Source organism: Chelon labrosus, assembly GCF_963514085.1.
Source record: "Chelon labrosus genome assembly, chromosome: 3".
Classification (NCBI taxonomy): Eukaryota; Metazoa; Chordata; class Actinopteri; order Mugiliformes; family Mugilidae; genus Chelon; species Chelon labrosus.
The window spans coordinates 4343322-4363991 of NC_140339.1; the positions used below are offsets into that span (position 1 = coordinate 4343322).

The 20670-nt window shown below is 45.4% G+C and overlaps 1 protein-coding gene across 2 annotated transcripts; it reads left to right on the forward strand.

Moving 5' to 3' along the window:
- The first annotated feature begins 4305 nt into the window (after nt 1-4305).
- bdnf (brain-derived neurotrophic factor) lies at nt 4306-18182 on the forward strand. Of its 2 annotated transcripts, none has more exons than XM_084575014.1 (2): nt 4306-4448; nt 16718-18182. In XM_084575014.1, the coding sequence occupies exon 2, from the start codon at nt 16739-16741 to the stop codon at nt 17549-17551; it is 813 nt and encodes a 270-aa protein (XP_084431140.1). In that variant the 5' UTR covers nt 4306-4448; nt 16718-16738; the 3' UTR covers nt 17552-18182. The 2 variants fall into 2 exon arrangements, with proteins under 2 accessions (XP_084431140.1, XP_084431139.1); XM_084575013.1 differs by lacking the exon at nt 4306-4448 and adding an exon at nt 11247-11827.
- Nucleotides 18183-20670: the final 2488 nt, after the last annotated feature.

Consider the following 20670-nt stretch of genomic DNA (forward strand, 5'->3'; position numbering starts at 1 on the left):
GAAGCTGCTCTACAGAATGACAGATGTACGGCATAAAGCACATTGTCAACCGGGGTGAGGGGGCGGAGGTGGGTGAGGGTGGGGTGGGGGGGGGGCGTATTAAGCTATTTAAAGTGGTTCGTTATGAAATTACACGTTACAGATTATGTCTTCGTTTAAATAAATCAGCGCTTGTTACGCTCGGCGGTTTATTTTCTACTCTGTTTGACCGGTAAAGAGTAAACGGAGGCGACCAGAGGTGCAGTAGATTAATTTACTGGTGCGTAATCAGACTATTTGTTGTTTTCTGTTTGCTCTTTGTTTGTCTCGGAGCTCAACATCCTGTAGATACATGAGGGTGGAGGGGGGAGATACTCTGGGATCTGACAGTAAGAGATAACCTGCCATCAGCAGGCCTTCTATTTTTAACAGCAGGTACTAGTAACACATGACGCGGGGCCCTTGTTATCAATATTTATGGAACAAAGATTAAGACAGAGTAATGATACACGCCGCCCCGGCCGAGTCCATCCTCGCTTAATCGTTGCCATTACGACGAGGGGGAGGAAAGCGCTTATAGACTCAAAATTTTCACCCGCCGCTCTGCATTTTAGTAATGATTCCAGAGACCGGCCCGGACCCTGATGTGATTAGCGGATGTAAACGGGGAAGTGTGATGACAATACTTTTATTTTTTTTAGTGATTGATTTTGTACATTTTGTCGTTTGAAGAGGTGGAGGCTGGGATTTCTTTTTGATAGACCTGATTGTTTGGGGCGGCGCTCTCGGGGGGAAAGGTCGGATTAAGTCGCTTTGCGGGGTCCCTGCGTCGCAAAGTGACGACAGTTTCACGAAACGCAGAGTAATTACGGCGAGCGGTAATGGGCCGAGCAGCCGGAGAGCGGCTATTGCTGCTGTTATTCTTACATCCGGCGTCTTCTTTGTCTTTATTCACTTCAGCAGAATTAATATCCATACACACCACACAAATCTGCGAGGAGCCACATTCGTCTCCATATATACATGCATATATGTGCATCCCAGGGTGCAGCCCGGCCCGGCTACACATTTTAATAACACTCCCTCTGTCAAAATATATTCCACTCAAACACTTAAAAGTTCCAAGAGTGAGCTCAAAAGAGGTGAAGTGTCTTGGCAGACCACGGAGCAAAATGCCATGCAGTCATATGCAGCCCAGGGGATGAAGTGATTGATCTGTGACCTCGGACTCAGCCATAAGATATTGTGGTGGAGAGAGTGCGGGGGAGGGCATGGATAGTGGAAAAGGGACGAGCATGAGTCAGTAACAGAGTCTGCGAGAGGAGGAGAAGAAGAAGAAGAAGAAAAAAAGATGTGGGAGCAGAGGAAGTGTTAACAACATCACAAGTAGGAGCAAGTCAAGTTACCACGTCAGGAAGCAAAAAAAAAAAAAAAAGCAGGCTTTGGGAGTAGGATGACAGGATGGTAGGAGCCCCGAGATGATCAGGACGCATGCATCCTGATCATTTAATCAAGGGGAGACGTTCATCCACTCCATATGTGCTACCTCCACCTCTCTCTGTACGTCGCTGCCTTTTAATAGCAGCCTGTAATGAGTAGCTCCTGTGTGAAAAGCCTACAAGGGGTGAGTTCAAGGATAATAATAAAGCTACGTGTGACTCCTCAAGTCCGGCACTTGTTGCTTTGCGTGGAGAGCTCCATCCATCGTTCTTGGCAAAGTAATGACTGTAATTTAAAAAAAAAAGAAAATAAAATAAATGGCACTCGTTTTATCTGATTATGCCATCTTGTGTCTTTGAGGCAGAAATGTGTTGACACAAACAAACAAAGATAATTAAGCTTTAAGGTTTTTTTTTTGGGGGGGGGGGGGGGTTGTTCTGGACCAGATTGGAAGCAAGTGTTTGCCAAAGTGGAGACTCCTCCTCAACGTGTCAAAAAGTTTGGTGCAATATTGACACTGACGGATTTGCATCTTTTTTGTGTACAGGCATAAAAGTGCAGGCTAAAAATTCAAATCAGTGCTTCCTTCCTATCAATGGGGGGGGGGGGGTGCATTCCCACCTTTAATGTCATGATTCATGACTCGAGTGTCATCGAGTTACCTTATAAACACTTTGATGAGCAGCTTTTTTTTTGTGTGCGCATTTGTCAGATTGGTGCTATTGTCCCTTTTTGCAGACGCACGCCTACAGGTTCCAACAACGCGCCACCCATGCGGCGTGATTTCCATAAACTATGACCACAAAAGAGAAAAAAAAAAAAAAGAAAAAGAAAAAAAAAAGTAATTTATACCACAAGAATGACACTTGTCTTACACACGCACCCGAGAAAGTTTGGGATGCTGGCAAAGAGTCAGGCAAATATCACCTATTACTCATGTTACTTAGTACATTTGGGGCTTCACTTGCAAGCACAGCGCTTCGTCACTGCATAACAATCAGATGGCTGAGTGTTGGCAGTGCAACTGATGGAATTTTACTGAAAACAGATTTCGCCTTTGAACTTCCACATATTCCTGATCGGAAAAAGTCTCGTCCCCGACTTTAAACGCTCCGGTCGCGTCTCTCGGTGTTGCTTCTGGAGGATTAACTTTTCTTTTTTCTTTTCATGCTGTTGGTTTCAGTTGTATGTCCGTAAAAAGACGCAGCAATTCAACAGAATTTGACGATGTAAGTATATATTACATATATATATATGTTTATATGTATGAGAGCGTCTGGTCCATGCAAGAAAAAGGTGGAGGGGGGTTGGAAAGCGGAGGGGGGGTTTCTTTTTTTTTCTTTTTTTTTTTGAGCAGCAACAAGTTCCTCAATAACTTGACGGGGAAGACACAGGGGCGCTATAAATGTGTATTTGTTTTGTAAAGGCGACCTGCTGCGCGTCGTCCGTGTTGGAAACATCTTAATGACCAGTTGTGCGTATGCGTAATAGGCCTATGGCCCTTCGCCAAAGAGGGAGTTAACACTCTATAACATAGACAAACACGTGAATATGGTTGTGTCTCAGAAGTTTCATGCCTTCTGCTATTGTTCCTCGGTGCGGATTTAAAGATCTGCGGCGAGCGAGCGAGCGAGCGAACGAGCGACCAGTCAGGAACTAGTTTCCCCATAAACTTGTGCCGCCGTCGCTCATTTCAATCGCGTAAGACCCCTAATGGCGTTGTCCGGGCGAGGGTGTTACGTATATCTGTACAAGCTTTTCTGACAGCCCCGGCTTGTTGATAATTCCTCTTTACTGTGGAGCCACCAAGGTGTTGCCTAAGAGAGTTTAAGCACGCCGATATTGCAAAGGGTTATTAGATTCATAAGTCAGCGAAGTGGTGGGCGATCTACTGAGCACAGCAGAAGTTCTCATATGATGACTTCAAACAAGACACATTACCTACCAGCATCTGTTGGAGTGAGTGGATATTAAGACACTTCTATCTCCAGGACAGCGTAGGGGGAAAAAATGGTAAGTAGCGATGGGAACGCACACATCTTCTAAAGGGATGATTACCAGTAAATAGTCGTGCTCGCTGTTTGGTCTGGCAACGCATTGCTGGAAGGGTTGGACTCTGTGGTTACTTGAGAAACTCAGTATCGAGACCCATGTCTGGTGAGGCTGATGTTGACAGAGCTTGTGTGAAAAAGATTGTGTGGCATTTCTCTGCTCAGGATATGCCGGTACAGTGAGAGGGGTAAGGAAATATTACATTGTGTCTCCGCGCGCAACGTGTGGATGTGATGTTAGGCTGTATGGAGATAGGTGCTGTGTGTTGGCAGTGAGGGCTTTATATTTTATGCATGCATGTATGTTCTTCTTGCCTTTTTTCACGCCACCTTTCTTGCGGCGGCTGCGCCGTTTGTAATAACAAATAAAACAAAGCAACATGTGCCACTTACCTGTGACACTTGTCATTATACATGACATTAAGAACAATGGGGCTCGGTGTTGAGCAGCGCGGTAATGCGCCGCGAGAGTGGAGCCTTTTTTTATTATTTATTTATTTATTTATTTATTTGTTTGAGGCGCAAATTGAACCGGCGTTTGTGATATAGGTGCCCGTTATCTGGAAGGAAATGTCCGACCAATATGTGATCAAATATTAACAGGACTGGTTTGGCAAGGGGTGGGAAATACACGTGACAAGACCGCGGGGAAGCAGCGGAGTTAACACACACACACACACATATATATATATATATATATTTATATATATATATATATAGACACACACACACACACACACCAAAAAAAAAAAAAAAGAAAGAAAAAAAGAAAAAGCAGTTTAAAGTGGGCTCTCAAACAAAAAGTATAGATATTTTTCTTGGCCCCTCATAGTTACCCCTGGCTGTGTTATGCTTTCAGCACGTTGGACAGAGGCACCGGAGTCGTGCATGGACTAAAACGCCGAGTGGACGCCAACTCTCTTTCTCTCTTTTCCCAGCCCCCCTTTGCCAAACCTGGGATTGTTTTTTCAACTTTTGGTAAGCTTATTCTGAAGGAGCCTGTGGTCTGTAAAACGGAAAAATAAACGGGATTTTAAAAAACAGAAAGAAAGAAACAAAAAAGAGAGAGAGCATTGTTTAGAGAAAAAAAAAAGGGGGAAAAGAAAAAGAAAGCGCCTGCCGTTAACAGAGCTTGTGCTTTTTAATATGTGGCTTTTTTTTAATTTTTTATCTTTTTTTTTTTAGTAGAGCACTGTGAAAGTTGAAATGTTAGGGCGTCTGGTCTTTTGCACACCACATTCTCGGTACCTATAAGCCCCCCCACACTGCGTTAAACTTTGGGACATGCAAGTCTTGGTCGCGGAGATCTAACCACGCACATAGTGGTTGTCAGCCCTTGTAAAGGTAAGAGCACAATCCATTGTTTTCATGTCAATCCTCTACTATCCCTGTCGTCTTTGCGGGCTTCTTCTGGCTTTTCTCAAATGAACTTCGGCTTGAGGGGGAGAGAGGAAAAAAAAAAAAACTACAGCATGCAGCCCTTCGCTTTTGGCACAGTGTGTGAAATTGTGGACACCGGTGACCGAAATAACTCCTCCGAAATGAAACGCGATCCAGGTGGCCAGCGGTAGCCTGTTTTCTTTTCCTATTCTCACGCTGAACTTGTATTTTTATGTATAAATAAATCGTTCGGTGCGTGCAACGTTCAACCGGAGGCTTTGAGTCGTCCTCGTGTGAGAATTGGGACTCCTCGTTTTTTTCGGTGCTCGGGCTGGCTTTATTTTTATATTTATTTATTTATTTTTATTATTTATAACAGAGAGCTTCCATGTCTCTTCTTTTCTTTTTTCATTTGAGGCGGTTTTGGAGTTTCCGAACACTGCCTGCTGCAACATAATTTGCGTAATCGTTGCGTTGTGCCTAATCATGCTCCCAATATGGGACTTAAGACGCTGCAGTGATCCTTCCAGCACGAACTGGAGTATACTGATGCCGGTGCATATCAGAAAACAGCCTGCTAAACCTCTTCCTCTTCATCCATCCATCCATCTATCTTTGTATCTGTGCTTATTGTTTCTTGTTTGGTCTGCTGCGTTCATGTTTTGTCTTGATGTCAAACCCTCTGGATTTTTGTTATCGACCAAAAATAGCCCTACACTTTACCCCCCCCCCCCCCACCACCACCCCTCCCTCCATCGCCTCCCTCCCTCCCTCCCTCCCTCCTCCCCCTCCTCCCGTCATCGCCATCAAATCACTTGTGTTTTTACTACGACCGCTCCACGGTTTCATTCATAAGGTGCTTTTCACTTCACCTGCTACCCTACCTCCCCCCCCCTCCACCCCATCCCGTCCCTCCCCTCTTTTGTCCGTGCACCGCTCCGTGTCGACCCGTCTAGCTGTAAATGCTAAGTATTTATTTTTTTAATATATTAGGTGGGAGAATTAAAGATTTATTATTAATTTATTAACCGTATTTTTTTTAAATATATTTTTTTTGTTTGTTTGCCTGAGTCAGGCTCCATTTTTTATTTTTTATTTTTTATTTATTTGTTTTATACAGTAGCTGCAAACTATTCTAATGTTCCCGTGTAAAATTACAATAAAGATGGGCGTGGTCAAAGTGCATCCACTGACAGATGTTATGGCTGAATGTGATGGAGGGAGATAAGATGGCTTGATATGCAATTGTTCGGGGGCGCATCGCTTCTTTCACTCCTCCTCCTACTCCTCATCATCACCCTCCTCCTCCTCCTCCTTCTTCTTCTTTTTAAATTCATAAAAATTAAGGCACGCGTAATAAATAAAAATCCCTAAATCGCGGTTATGTAGACGATCATCGTCACGCTGGGGATTTTCATTTCTCTCCTCTCCTGAAGGACTTGTAGCTTTAAAAAGAATAAATCGTCTCGCACCGATGCATGCAGAAGCAGAAGCGGTGGTTATTGTCTATTTCCTATCTCCCTCTCTCTTCCTCTCTCCCCCTTTTTTTCTCCCCCCTTTTTGGTCAAAGATTTAAGATTTCTGATCCAAGACGAAGCAATTGCATGGCACGACAACAGCCAGAGAAGAGAAAAGCCCCAACGCCCACTGGCAGTCCTGCTTTAATCAAAACTCCTCATGCAGGCTGCTTGCTTCTTTTTCTCCCCCCCACCACCTCCTCTTCCTCCTCCTCCCCTCCCAAATAAAATACTCCGAACGCATCCGGTAAATTCCTAATTGCATTTGGCGTTTTTTCGGGTAATTTTATATTTCTTTGCATTATTACTGTTATTATTATTTTATTTTTTCGCCCAGCGATGTAATGCGCAGATCGGTTTCTGCATATTATAGCCCTATTACTCCTCGTTTCACGAGACAGTGAAACCAAAATAGATCACATTACTTATCGGGCTGCCCGACATTCATAAAGATGAAATAAATAAATAAATAAATGAGGCTCCTTTTATTGTGGGCTGCGTCGCAATTATAAAACGTGGTTCGATGCCACAAAAGCGTTAATCGCGGAAATTATGAGCGATCAATAAATGATCCAATAAAGGTTTAATACGATCGGGGAAATTGTGACACTTTAAAGAAAGAATCGGCCTTTGGTTTTATTCACAGATGCTGCGCATGGTTGTTATTATTATTATCATCGCAGCATCTCTGTGGGCTATATTTGTTTTTAAATCTAATCTTTGCCTGTTTTCTGGCCATGTAGCAGTATATTTATTTTATTCATTCTTTTTTTTCTTTTTTTTTTCTACTGAGACGTGGGATTATGGTGTGGGCGTGGGCGTGTTGGGTGGAGGAGGAGGGATGAGCGGAGGCGGGTTAGGAGGGGTCTGTGGGGTGGCACGACACACTTTGTATGTATGAAGGTTTTTTTATAGCACTTTTCTGCAATGTACGTCAGCGGATCAGTCCATAAATGGGGCTGCGTGCGCTTGTGTGCGGGCGTGCGCCTGCGTGCGCCCGCGCCTGCGTGCGTGCGTCTCCGCGTGTGTTATCTTTACCGAGAATCTCCCCTCTCTCTCTCTCTCTCTCTCTCTCTGCACTCAGCTCTGCAGAGTTGGGGTGGGCGTCAATAACAAACCTGATGGTAGGTTTCATTGCAAACAAATATATATATTTATATATATATATATATATGTGTGTGTGTGTGTGTGTGTGTGTGTGTGTGTGTGCGCGCGCGTGTGTGTGTGAAAATCTGATGAAATTCTTTCTTTGCGCTTAATTTTTTTTTCTAATTTAACGAATAAATAATAGCAAATGAACGCGCGCTGCAGAAATAAAGATAACCTGATTTAAATGCAGCGATTGTTTTTTTTGTTGTTGTTTGTTTTGTTTTGTTTTTTCTTTTGGAAACGTTGGCCTTTGCGTGTCGCTTTTCTCCCTGTTTGCGATCAAACGTGATTTTAATTTCTCGAAGTTCGCTTTTAAAATGTATAAATACATATATTATCAATATAATAATAGAAACAGGAGCTATTTCTTATTACTTTTCTCAAATAAAAACCACCCGATTTCGGAACGTGCCACTTTGCCGCGTCGTTTTTCATTCATGAAATGCAACATTATCCAAGCTGATGCATTATAAATAGGCTTTATTGATTATTTTTTTAATTTGGGAGGGTTTCGGGGGGGGGGGGAGGGAAAGGAGGGAGGGGGGGGAGGTATTGGTGGCGGAAATCTCGGCTCACGGCTAGGCGGACGTCACGATCGTTTTAGAGCGAAAATTAATCATCTTAATCATTATGGAAATGTAGGCTACGGCTACAGCTAGGGCGCACGCCGCCGCCGCCGCCGCCTCTACCGCTACCGCCGCTACCGCTTCTGCCGCTTCTGCTGCTGCTGGCTGCTTTAGTCACCACACCATCATCTTCATCACCAGTACCCTTCATCCAATTAACACGCTCGTTTAAACAAGTTCTGGCAGGAGGCGAACCTCATTCCGAACCTTTAATTATCAGTTATTCGTCATTCGGTGGCGTGACCGTGGCTGTGCGGCAGCGACGGAGCCCACGATAAGTTATTAATACACAGCGGACAGTTGGTTGCTCTTACTGTAAAGACATCTTATATATAAATATATATATATATATATGTCGGACCACTGCGGGACGGCGAGCACTCACGGTGCCGGGGGAGGAAATGTAAGATCAAGCCGTTCAGTTGCTTGTGCAGGGCGTCAGGCAGAAAGGTCCAAACAGAAAAAACAAAAAAAACTCCCAGAAACAATAAATGTTCTGAATATAGGACTAATCTGGGGGCTGATTTCTGCAGTTGCATGTCTCATGGTGGCAGGATGTGCCTCATCAAACCAGACAGGAGGAGCATTCAAGCTGCTGCTGCTGCTGCTTTAGCTGCTGTCTGCAGCATCATTGCATAGCTAATACACATATATATGAAGAGATCCTGCTCTCATGACAAATATTACCGCCTTTCCAAGTCATTCTGTGGCAGGATTAGAGGGTTTTCATTCAGCAGTAATGCAAACATTATTGATGGGAGAGGTGGAGGGGAGAGAGGGAAGAAGGGGTGGAGGGGAGCAGACAGACAGACAGAGGCTTAATAGCCTATGGAGTGATTTGCAGTCCATGCCAGTATAGAAATCATGTATCAGCTGCATGAGGGTGTGGAAGGAGGAGTGTGTATGAGGCTTATAAGAGTCTCCGCTGTCTGCCTGATGATTGCATTAAAGGTTATTGTCATCACAGGAGGGATGGCATTAACTCCAGCATCTGATTATGAAAAAAAAAAAAAGGGGGCCTGATCCGAGTTTACGTGTTTACCAATCTGGAGTTTTCTCAACTGTTCCCTCAGCTCACTCTCGACTCCTTTGACGTCATCCAGCCTCATTCAAAATGTTTTCTCAGCTGACGTGTTTGCTCCTCGAGGAGGAATGCAATTTCGCTTTGATCAAAATACCCTCGTCGCCTTCCTTTATCCCCAGCGAAAATGACATTTCACAAAATGTCATTTCGTCCGCCTTACACGGCTCCTCTTCCCGCGCAAGGAAAAAGGCATAATTCTACTTGTTAAGTGAAGCTTTTGGCAGTGCGGACCTGCCAGCATCGTGCTGCATTTGGCAAGAGGAGCCTTGAAAGGTTATACAAGTGTGTCGTTCTTGTCGGCTCCTGTGGTTGTTCCTTCTTTCTGCTGCACAAAAAAATAAAATAAAATAAAAAGAAGAGCAGGGGTTGGGTTGGGTTGGGGGGGTTGAGATGTGAGGAGAAAACTATACCCAACTGTTACTGCAGATTACATGTGTTTAGCCATGAGTCAAACCTGCAGGAGATGTGCCGGCGCTTGACGTGCAAAGACTTCAAATCTTAAACCCGGAGAAGTCGTACACAACCCGGTCCAGATGAAATAGTGGTCTGGCTCCTGGTTGTCGTACAAGAGGCCGGTGTTGTCATGCTTCTGTCTGATCCTCAGCTGGATGAAGCAGAAAGATTCTCACGACTCCCTTTTTTTTTTCTCTCTCTCCCTCTCTCTCTCTAGACATTTTATTAATTTCATTCAGAAATCCAGACACACACACACACAAGCCAAAAGACTTCTCCTGATACACCACCTTCAGTTGTGCTGCATTTGCAGAAACCAGAGCGAGACCATGTTGTTGTTTTTGCTCCTTCTAATGAGATGCCAAGTGATTTATTTATGAATTACTTGTTTGGAACTGCCCCCTTGTGCAGTGTGCATTTTTTTTTTTTTTTTTTTTTTTTTGTATCCTCTTTGGAGTCATGTCGCTCAGTGATTGCTGATGCAACTCTTTGTCATCCAGAGTTTGCCCTCACCTCCTGTGAGCCTTCGGGGAGGGCTATATCTATCTTGGCATGTCCCCGAGTGTGTTGGAGGTGGGAGTGACTCATTAAGCAGGTGTGAGCATCCACTCCCATACTGCTACATGCCAAACAAGAGCTCTCCGCCTCATAAGCTCGTGCGGGGAAAGAATCATGATGGCAATATAGCAAACACATCACAATAAATCTTTGCACTGGACCGGGGCCAAGTCGCAAAGGATAATGAGCTGCTGTTTCTCCATTATCTTCACTCCTGTATGCATCAGAGGTGGAATTTCCAAACGTTCATCACCTCCCCCCCCCCCCCATTGAAAGGCTCTGGCTCCACTGACGTCTTCATCTGAATCCTGCGTTGTAAAGGGAACGAATCGTTCCAGATGGGGAGGCAGAGGAGGCCACGGGGTACCACTAGGCAAAGCCGTTCTCATTGTCTGAGAAATCTGTTTGCGTGCCTGCCGTTTAAACAGGTTTGTTTAGCTGACATTTGGTAATAATAACCTGTGAAAGCTGGTTACTACACTGCAGAGCATTTGCAGGGGTGGCATCCATCTGTTGTGGAGATGGCTCACTTTGAAAGCAGGGGGAACTGTTTTCAGTAAGTTCAGCCTCCGGTGCCGGTGCCGGTTAGCATCCAACAGTTTTTACAGCAAATTAAAAAAGATGCCATTCATGCACGCGGTCCGGTAGAGTGACTCAGAGTTACACATATTATATTCACTTCACATGAGAGGATTGTGAGAATCTTCTTGGCCTATATAAAGGAGCCAGGAGTCATCATGCTGGATTAAATGTTGGAAAACGACTCAATTTATACACTTTAGAATGCAACACTTAAGCTTTTGTGTGCATATCTGGCGTGGTGTCATCACCAGCTGCAGAAAAAGTACAAGAAAAGGTTATTTTTAATTCTCTGAATATGTAGTTTCACGCAAATAGGCCACGTCTAAATGGCACGCAGTGTATCACGACTTGGCGGAGACGCGCTGTTACGCAAAACCTTCAAAAAATAAAAAATAAATATATATATATGTAACGTGCCACCTCTTCGTGCTGAGCGAAATACGGAAGAGGAGAGGCTTCGCTCGTGCTTTGTACACTACCAGACATTATGGTGTGGATGCAGGCTGCACGGTATGCGGACAAACAAAAGCACACAATGCACATCGGAGGCGCATTAATAGTTCCGCCTCGGGGCTGTTTAAACAGGAGTTTGGTGGCGACCAGTCAGCCAGCGGCAGGTCACATGTTGCAGCGTCATTGTGTAGTAAAGTTACTGTAGTTGCAAAGAGGCTCCTCATTTCAGCTCCAGAGGTCTCTCATCCCGCGGTGGAGGTGGTGTTTGCTGCGGCGGCGGCGGCGGCGTTTCACAGCATGCGACAAGTTCAGTTTCAGACGATCTCCAAAGAGGAGCCGCGCAGCCATGGGAGTGCATTACCTCAGCCATGCAATTTCCACCATCAATAATTTAATCTATTTGCTCCAAAGCTGAAGAGATATCCTGAAGCTCGTCGGGGAGAGGACAGAGAGGAAAATATCGCTTAAGTAAATTACTCAGGGAGTTGTCCAAAACATCCCAGATGACACTGCTGTCCTGTTGAATGGTCTGTTTTACGACTTGGGCAGTGAAAGGTATGTGTCTTGTTGTTCCGACATAACTTGTTTTACGCACTTTGGCGTTGTTTGATGCTGCTTGGGAGAAAGACAGCTGGTGTGTGTCCGTATGCGTGTGTGTGTATGTGTGTGTGTGGGGTATTGGAGGGTGGGAGGAAGGGAGAGAGAGAAGGAGAGGAGGAGGAGGGGGGTCTAAAAGTAGCTCGATCAAGTCCGGTTATCCTGCGAACAGACAGCGGCGCAGCCCGAGAGGGGATATGTGTAACCTTATCCTCTCGTTCATTAATAAAAAACGGAGTTATTATGTTGATTGGGTTTCCAGTGGAGAGCACGGGCTCAGCAGATGTAATCTCGAGAGAGAGAGAGAGAGAGAGAGAGAGAGAGAGGGAGAGAGAGATGACAAAAAAAAAGGGGAGACTTTCATTATTGGAGCAATGTGCGCAATAGTTGATATTTCTCTTAAAGTGGAGGCGATCCACGCAGGGTGCCTCGGTGTGAACGTTTTTTTTAGGCCACACTTTACGCACACGAACAGCTCAATAAACTCTTCCCTCCAAAGTGTTTGCCTGCGTTTGCTCATCTGACCTGTACTCTGAACAACAAACAAACAAAACCTCCAGACAGGTTTAACGTTCGGAGAAGGGAGGAATGAAAAAAAACTTTGATGAACTCATTAAGACTTTATAGGAAACCCGAGACCTAAACGCCCTGCTCCGTCTGCTAACATACACTGACTGTAGGGTCTAGCCTCGGTGTTGTGTGCTCCTGCCGGATAACTATTCGGAATAATAAAACAAAGTCCAAATTACAGAGCGGCTCATTTGCGACACAAATTATCTGGTTCAACTTATCCGAGGAGCACAGCGGCTCTAAAAGCCTGGTTGGGTGATGGTTTAATGATGAATTAATGATGTACTTTCCAAAAAATGCAAATTAGCACCACATATTCTTTGAACTGTACAGCTTGCGCAATTACGCACAGCAAAGTCTAGCTGTGCGCCCTGGAAAAAGACAATGTTTTCCATCTATCTATTTATCTATCTATCTATCTGTCAGGAGTGAAGGAAGGAAGGAGGGGAAGGAAGGTGGAGAGGAAAAAGACAAGGAGCTCTTTTTATTTCACGGTCTCAAACGCCATCTAGTGCGCAAAGTTGGGAACTGCACCGCAGCCATAGATCTGTTGGCGTTGTTTCAGGGGTTGGAGGGTGTTGGTGGTGGAGGTGGTGGGGGGGGGGGGGGGGGGGGGGGGGGGTCCGGTGTTGAAGATTCAGAGATTAAAACGAGCTGTGGACACGCAGATTAGCTACACTAACACAGATAAACTTTTAAATCAATTATGATTTGCCTGCGTAGGTGGCTGCTGTACCCTTTAAATTGTCCTCTGCTGCACACGGCGGCGTGGGAGGGAGGCAGGGAGGCAGGCAGGGAGGGAGGGAGGACTCATTTGGGTAGCATAAATCACTCAGCAGGTATTTGAATGCCGGGCTTTCTGTGGCAGTGGCAGGGGTTGGCCTGGAGGCCAGGTATAATCTTCTGCGATGCTCATCTATTACTAAACGTGCTCTGACGCTGCCTCAGATTGAAAACAGATCTCAGGGAAGCAAGCTTCCACATGTGTCAGCCATTACTGCAGACGACTCAATTAAGCCTGAATGCATTCTTTTTTTTTTTTGTTTAAGTGCTGCATTGTGGCACACAAGGGGTCCTCCGGTAGACATTTCGATATTATTTGCTTTGTGTGTTGCATTTATTTTCCCTTCCATCCTTCCGCGCCGAACACTTGGCACCGCGCTCTGTACATACTGAACGTGACAAAACATGTTGCTAGGTAAACAGCTCTGGCCGACGCCGTTCTTGAGGAATTAGAGAAAGACGGATGCCCACGGGGGTGTGGGGGGGGGAGGCGGGGAACAAACGTTGCCACAGGTCACACATTTCTATTCAAACGCGGGCGGCCACACTCCGCTCTTTCATCTCACCCCTTGTAATGGCTCACGAGATATCGTGCATGCTGCCGGTGCAGATGAAGCCGGGAAGCGCTCTGACGGGGAGGCCAGGGGAAACGGTGTAATAATACTAGTCCTTTCATGCTTTGGGGAAACTTTTCAGCATCTGTCAGAGGAGGCATTTATCACTTTAATCCCCACCTGGCACAAAGAATAAATGCGAGGGTAAGTTACATATCCCTGCCATACAGCCGCGCCTCTCAAAGCAGATGAACAGGTGGTCATCTAGAGACGTCGACGGCGAACAGTAGACAGAGTCCACACACACTCACCTGCTCCTATTGTTCAGGGTGTTTCATGCTCCGGGTGCGTTTGTCATGAATAAAGGCATGTTTGAGCAGCAGGGCTTTATATCCCCGCACTCCATGTTATTAGTTCAGCGCTCATTGTCATGCATTAGATGAAACCTGATTTTATTATGTGCAGACATGGATTTCATTTCAAATTCGCATCAATCCGGGGTACAGGAGACGCATATGAAACGTATTCCTCCAGCACCTTATCACCCATGCTCATGATGTTTTTTTTAAAATGTTCCTTCGCTTGGACGTATTAAAACGGGCCGACCAACTTGTCACATCCAGCCTCTGGCAGATACAAGCCAGAGATCCTCTGCCAGTCCCACAGCAATTAAATGATTCATTGGCTTTATCGCATTTTAACAGGATGTTGATTGAGAGCATAAGCCATATTGATTGTCCTGATGGAAACAGGAAATCACAGAGATAGAAATAAAATCATCTGTTGTTCCCGGTGTGAGGATACCCGGGGGAACGGCATGCAATTGCACAGTGTTGAGTGGCATTACCCCCTGCAACCTCCTCCCCTCCATTCTCTCCCCTATGGAGACCTGGAAGAGACGTCATCTGTGGTTGTTATGCTGCGAAATGACGCTGGCACTCTCTCCACCCCCTGCTACTGCAATATTACCCCTGTGGTCTGTTACGGAAGATGCAGCACTCTTCGTCTGCACCATTTCCAGCATGAAGTTTGACGCCTAACAGTAATCAGCGCTCCCTGCCTTCATTTCCCCCCATGTGGAAGTGGAACCATTTGAGCGGGATGCTGATAATAATATCAGCCTAAATGCATCCTACACATAAAGCTCGTGACTGGCCTCGATCCCGTAAGAACCTACATGGTTTTCTGTGCTGGGAAGCCTCACAGGAAAAAAAAAAAAACCCTCGTTATCGGAACTGCATCCTTAACAACGGTGTGCATGATTGTGCACAATTAAAAAAAGGAAATAGGGATCTTATTAACATTAAGATTTTGATTAGCTCTTCTTGTTTCTCCCCCCCCCCCCCTTGGCTTTGTCCTCGTTGTTGTTTTAGTTGGTGAGAGGAAAAATACCCCCATCTCCCAGCAAACACATACAAGGCAGCCCCTCCCCATGCCCTCCCTCTAACACACACACTCACACACTCTGGAGAAGCGCGTCACTGAGCTCGGGGAATGAGTGGCTCATTAAGAAGAAGGATGTGATATTCTGAATAGAGACTGTGAGACTCCCAGCACGTCTATTTTTAGACGAGATATCTCTATGGCAGTCGCCGTGGTGTCGGTTAATTGCAGCCACAGCCCCAGATACCAATTAAGAATGAAACAAATGCTTTTAAGGTGGGGTTTTGCTCCTCCCTGCTGTAAAGGTCCCTGTGTCCATTCGGAGCGGAGGCAGGAGCGTGTTCGCACGGCGTGTTTTCCTGTCTCGGGCTGGGACATGCGGAGCGCAGTCAAAGCCTCGGCCAGGCTATTTTTAAAATGAGCCCCGGCGGAAAGCGAGATCTAGATTTCTTTTTTTCGCTATGGTTGCTTGTGTATCTCTGGCTGCTGGACGTCCACCAGCTCATTGATTTCGCTGTGACCCGTAGAGCTTCTCGGAGGTAAGGGGACGCATGTGTGCTCGGGCAAGTCGCAGGGTGGAGGATGCGTGTGCAGGCTCCTCGAGGAACGCTTCTTTAACGCCGCTTCGCTCGGATTCGGTGCCGTGCAGGGTGGCGGCGGCGGGGAGGAGGAGGAGGAGGAGGAGGGGTGAGGAGCGGCGGGGATGACACATCTTTTCAGTCACTCGGTCTCCTCGTGACATCCTGTTAATTCATCCCCGCGGCGCTCTCGCCATCCACCTGCCAAAAGCAAACAGTGTCCCTCAACAACACCCCTGGTTCCCGTCCACAACTGTAAGGTTTGGTATCAGACCCGTCTTACAGTACAAACCTGTTTGTTTGACAAAGAAACGACACTGCAGCACGGCAAACATTTGCCAGTCCGGAAGTGCAGCCCACGTTTCCTGAAGTGTCAGCACGGTGTCAGGTTGTGTTAGTGGGGTAACACGCTTGGAGCCCCTGATGCGGCCGTTATTTGTCACAACTACGCACGTGCAAGAACAAACACACCCGGCAAAACCATTCCTCAGGCAGAGACGAGTGAATGACAGGTTATAAAAGTACACGTCCCTGCACGCTGCATGTCCCTAACGCGCCAACAATGCAACGACGATGCTTTGACATCTATCCTGTGTGTAATCTTATCTTTTGTCATAGCCGGCCTCTCCGGTGCACCGGCGCACCGGCTTTTTGTGCTGCCAACAAAATAGGAATCCAAACCAGACCTCAGCAGAATGATTACACTTTGCAAACAGTTTAAAAACACTCATGACACAGTGCCAATATCAGTTTAATATAAAACAAAACAAACATGTGATTATCCCAAAGCTACCGGCTCTCTTTTTGGTGTGCAAACAAAGAGCAGAAGGCGTAAATAAGAGGGGAGGCGTGTATGGTGCACTATGGACCAAGAATACACTAACTTTGTTGAGAAGGCTTTTTGACTTAGTCCTGCTTTCTCTCTCTCTTTCTCTTCCCCCTCCTTCCCTCTTGTCTTTTGTCTTTCTCTCCCCCACCAGTTCCACCAGGTTAGAAGAGTGATGACCATCCTGTTCCTTACTATGGTTATTTCATACTTCAGTTGCATGAGAGCTGCGCCCCTGAGAGATGCCCCGGGCATGCGGGGCCATCGGACGGAAGGCTACTTGGGCGCCGCTGCGACGGCCGCACGAGGCCACGGGACTCCACAGAGCGGCGGCGGGCCGGGCCAGCGCGGGGAACTGCCCTCACTCACAGACACGTTTGAGCAGGTGATAGAGGAGCTGCTGGAGGTGGAGGGGGAGGCGGCGGCGCAGCTGGGACAGGGGGCTGATAAGAGCCAGGGAGGTGGGGGCCCGGCCTCCGTGGTCACTCCGGAGGCCAAGGATGTCGACCTGTACGACTCGCGGGTGATGATCAGCAACCAAGTGCCTTTGGAGCCGCCGTTGCTCTTTCTCCTGGAGGAATACAAAAACTATCTGGATGCCGCTAACATGTCCATGAGGGTGCGGCGACACTCCGATCCCTCGCGACGCGGAGAGCTCAGCGTGTGTGACAGTATTAGCCAGTGGGTGACAGCTGTGGATAAAAAGACGGCAATAGACATGTCTGGGCAGACAGTTACCGTCATGGAAAAGGTCCCTGTCCCCAACGGCCAACTGAAGCAATACTTTTATGAGACCAAATGCAACCCCATGGGGTACACGAAGGAGGGCTGCAGAGGAATAGACAAGCGGCATTATAATTCCCAATGCAGGACAACCCAGTCCTACGTGCGAGCGCTCACCATGGATAGCAAAAAGAAGATCGGCTGGCGGTTTATAAGGATAGACACTTCATGTGTATGCACATTGACCATTAAAAGAGGGAGATAGTGTATAAAATGTATAGATTTTATTGAAGAGTTTAAAAAAGAGAATAAAGAGAAAATATCTATTTGTATATATACATAACAGGGTAAATTATTCCGTCAAATGAAAATTTTATGGACTGCATGTAAAAAAAGATGAAGTTTATACAGTAAAAGTGATACTACAGTCTATTTATTGAACATATTCATGACCTTGTAAACAATTAAAAAAAATCTGATCAGTCATTTGCGCCCAGTTTAAATTACTATATCACATTCCTCAAGACATTGTGATTTGTTTACGTTGCCAAGAATTACAAAACGAAGGGAGAAAATTCAAAAAAAAAAAAAGAAACAAAGGCAAAGGAATGAGGGAGAGGACAGTTCCATCTTCAAAAGCTTGCATGCTGCTTCAATTGTGAATCGAGAAATTCTCCACTGACGAAAAAAAAAAAAAAGGATATGATGCTGACCAAAAAAAAAGCTAAAAAAAAAAACATCCAGTTTACATATTCAGCAGAAAACAATTTCCTCTCAAGTAATTTATCTGTTTACTGTTCTAAACTTCTCAAGGTAATGTTGGATTACATACTATGTCAAGGTGCTGTTGTCAAAGCTTTGCTGTTTATTTTTTTATCCCCACCAGAGGACAAGATATATATATATAAAAAAAAAAAAAATTATATATATATACATATATATATATATAAAATTTATTCATTGACATGTTTCTGGGTTAATATTATTCATTTTGTATGTTGTGAAGTTGTTTGCAATATTAAACTGAAATATTTGAAGAAATAAAAATGACTATAGGCAACTGAAAAACAAAATCAATGTCGATAAAGTTTCAATAGTGCATTTTTAGGCAGGATAAACTTTATTGTGCAGGCAGGCGGGGAAGCGAGGAACATACGCACACACGCACGAACGAACCGCCGTGGTTTCGAAACACATATGAAGTGGGGACTTTATATGTGAACAACAACATATTTACACGCGGCGGGAAAATGTCAGTAGCAAGAGGAGTCGGCGCTCTGGGGAAAAAAAGCGGGCCGTGTTGTGGGTGGGAAGAGCACAGCTGTTTTAGGAGGGAAAAAGTTAAGAGGAAAACCACTTCCTGCTCCCCGCAAGCTCATTACTGGAACACAAATTTATGAGCTTTGATACTTGGGTGTTTACACACAGGTGTTTTGGAGATTTACTTAATTATTACTCCGGCTGCGCATGTGACGTTGCACAATTACGGGAACTTAACAACACAAGGAAAGCGAACACACGCTCAAGTACAGACTAGTGCAGAGCGAGGTCGGGTGCAAGTGAGGCATGCCCGAGGTCTGACAGTGATAGATCCAACCACCCGGACATTTGTGTACATTAAAAATATACACACAGCCGTTTTTGTTTGCAGCGCGCGGTAATCCCGTCTTTAGATTCCCTGCGAAGGAACAATAGGCGCAGACTTCACGCAGGTGCACTTTCTCCGTCACCAGAGGGAATAAACATTGTCGGTTTGGGCGCAGAGTTGAAAAGACTGCAGCGGCTTTATATCAATATTCCCTCCAGCAGACAATAACTCAGTTCATTACATAATGAGACACCTGTGCTTGCCAAGTCTACATGCCGTAATTTAAGGTCGTCGCAGGATAACGGTAAAGCTGCACGTCTTAATATCAGGAGCCACGTTTATCCGTAGTGTGACAGACTTCAGAAAGAGAAGACGCCGTCCTGTTGATCCCAACCACCTCATTTTACTACTTCTGCATCGACCTGAAGGTAAGTGTGACCGACCGCTGGAGAGAAGTCGTCTCAGATCGCCGAATGAAGACTTTTTCTTCCTGGAAGAGAGAAGAAGTTGCTCCACTTTCTTGCAAAGCGTACTCAGATCCTCCAGAGAAGACAGAAGAAGATGCTGCGAGTTACCATCGTCGACCAAAAGAGTAAACGGCCTCGATGTTTGCTCAGAAAGAGACAAAACAACACACACGAATGAAAACCCGACAAAAGACACCGAGGTTTCAATAACACCAACAATACTTCAGCTATTAGCGTGCTGTCATTACACAGGGACACTACTCTGCTCTTCAAAGATAATCCACCTTAAGATAGGAGCTGGGAATTTTCCTTTATAAAGATTCATGCACTAACACATTCTCAACATACAAGACAGCGAATCAAACGTTGTGGGATACACTTTAGATAAGGCATTCTCAACGGCTCCATTCATCACGAGCAGAGGCCTCGGGCTATTTTTGTTCAACAGAGATTCAGAGATAATAAACGGCCAACAAGCCAATATTTGTGATCATAAATTATGCCTCTGAATAGATCTTACAGTATAATGGGGTGTTACTTTGCCCTATAGGTGTGGCTGAACACAGATAAACAAGAGAAAATGCAAATAACGGGACCTTTTGTTTGGAAAAGAGCATAAACTCTGGCTGCTCCACCGCAGCTCGGGTGTGTCGAGCCTCTCGCCACACCCCCACTCAGAGTAAAGTCACAGCAGGTGATGTTTCTGTGGTGTTTTTCATCACCTGTCAACTGTCTGGCGGTTCAACAACAGTGCATGACGGCCCCAAAGTTTCAGCCCGCAGAGAGTAGTATAGCAAGGGCAGCTTTCTGCACAACTGTCTCAAGATATGCTGCAGCCAACCGAGGGCAGTAGAGAGACTGATCCTCCTAGACGTCCACAAAAAGCTAAATAAGCTTCTTCTGGTTCTGCCTTGATGCTACGTCTAACTATCAGGTAGAGTTTTAGTCGAGGTGTCGAATGAATGAGTCTCTACTCCACAAATAACCTTGAATGACCCCTCTCCTTATTCCACATGAGCGGCCAACAGAACAAAAACATAAAATTAAACTTGTCTCAGAGAAATTAAATATGCAGAATGGCTGTAGAGGAATAAATGAATGAAGGAAAGGAAAGAATAATTTCCCACTAAAACTAAGTAGAGTCATGGGGGTACTGGTAGGTGCATGTCTATTGATTAAATTAAAGTAAAAGGGAACTGTGCGCACAGATGGGTGAGGTATAAAATAACAAGAATGCATCATTTATTTAAGGAGTAATTACTATTTGATGCAGTCAATCTAAAAAATAATAATAATAATGAATAACATCCGGAGTTCGCTCTGGGTTGT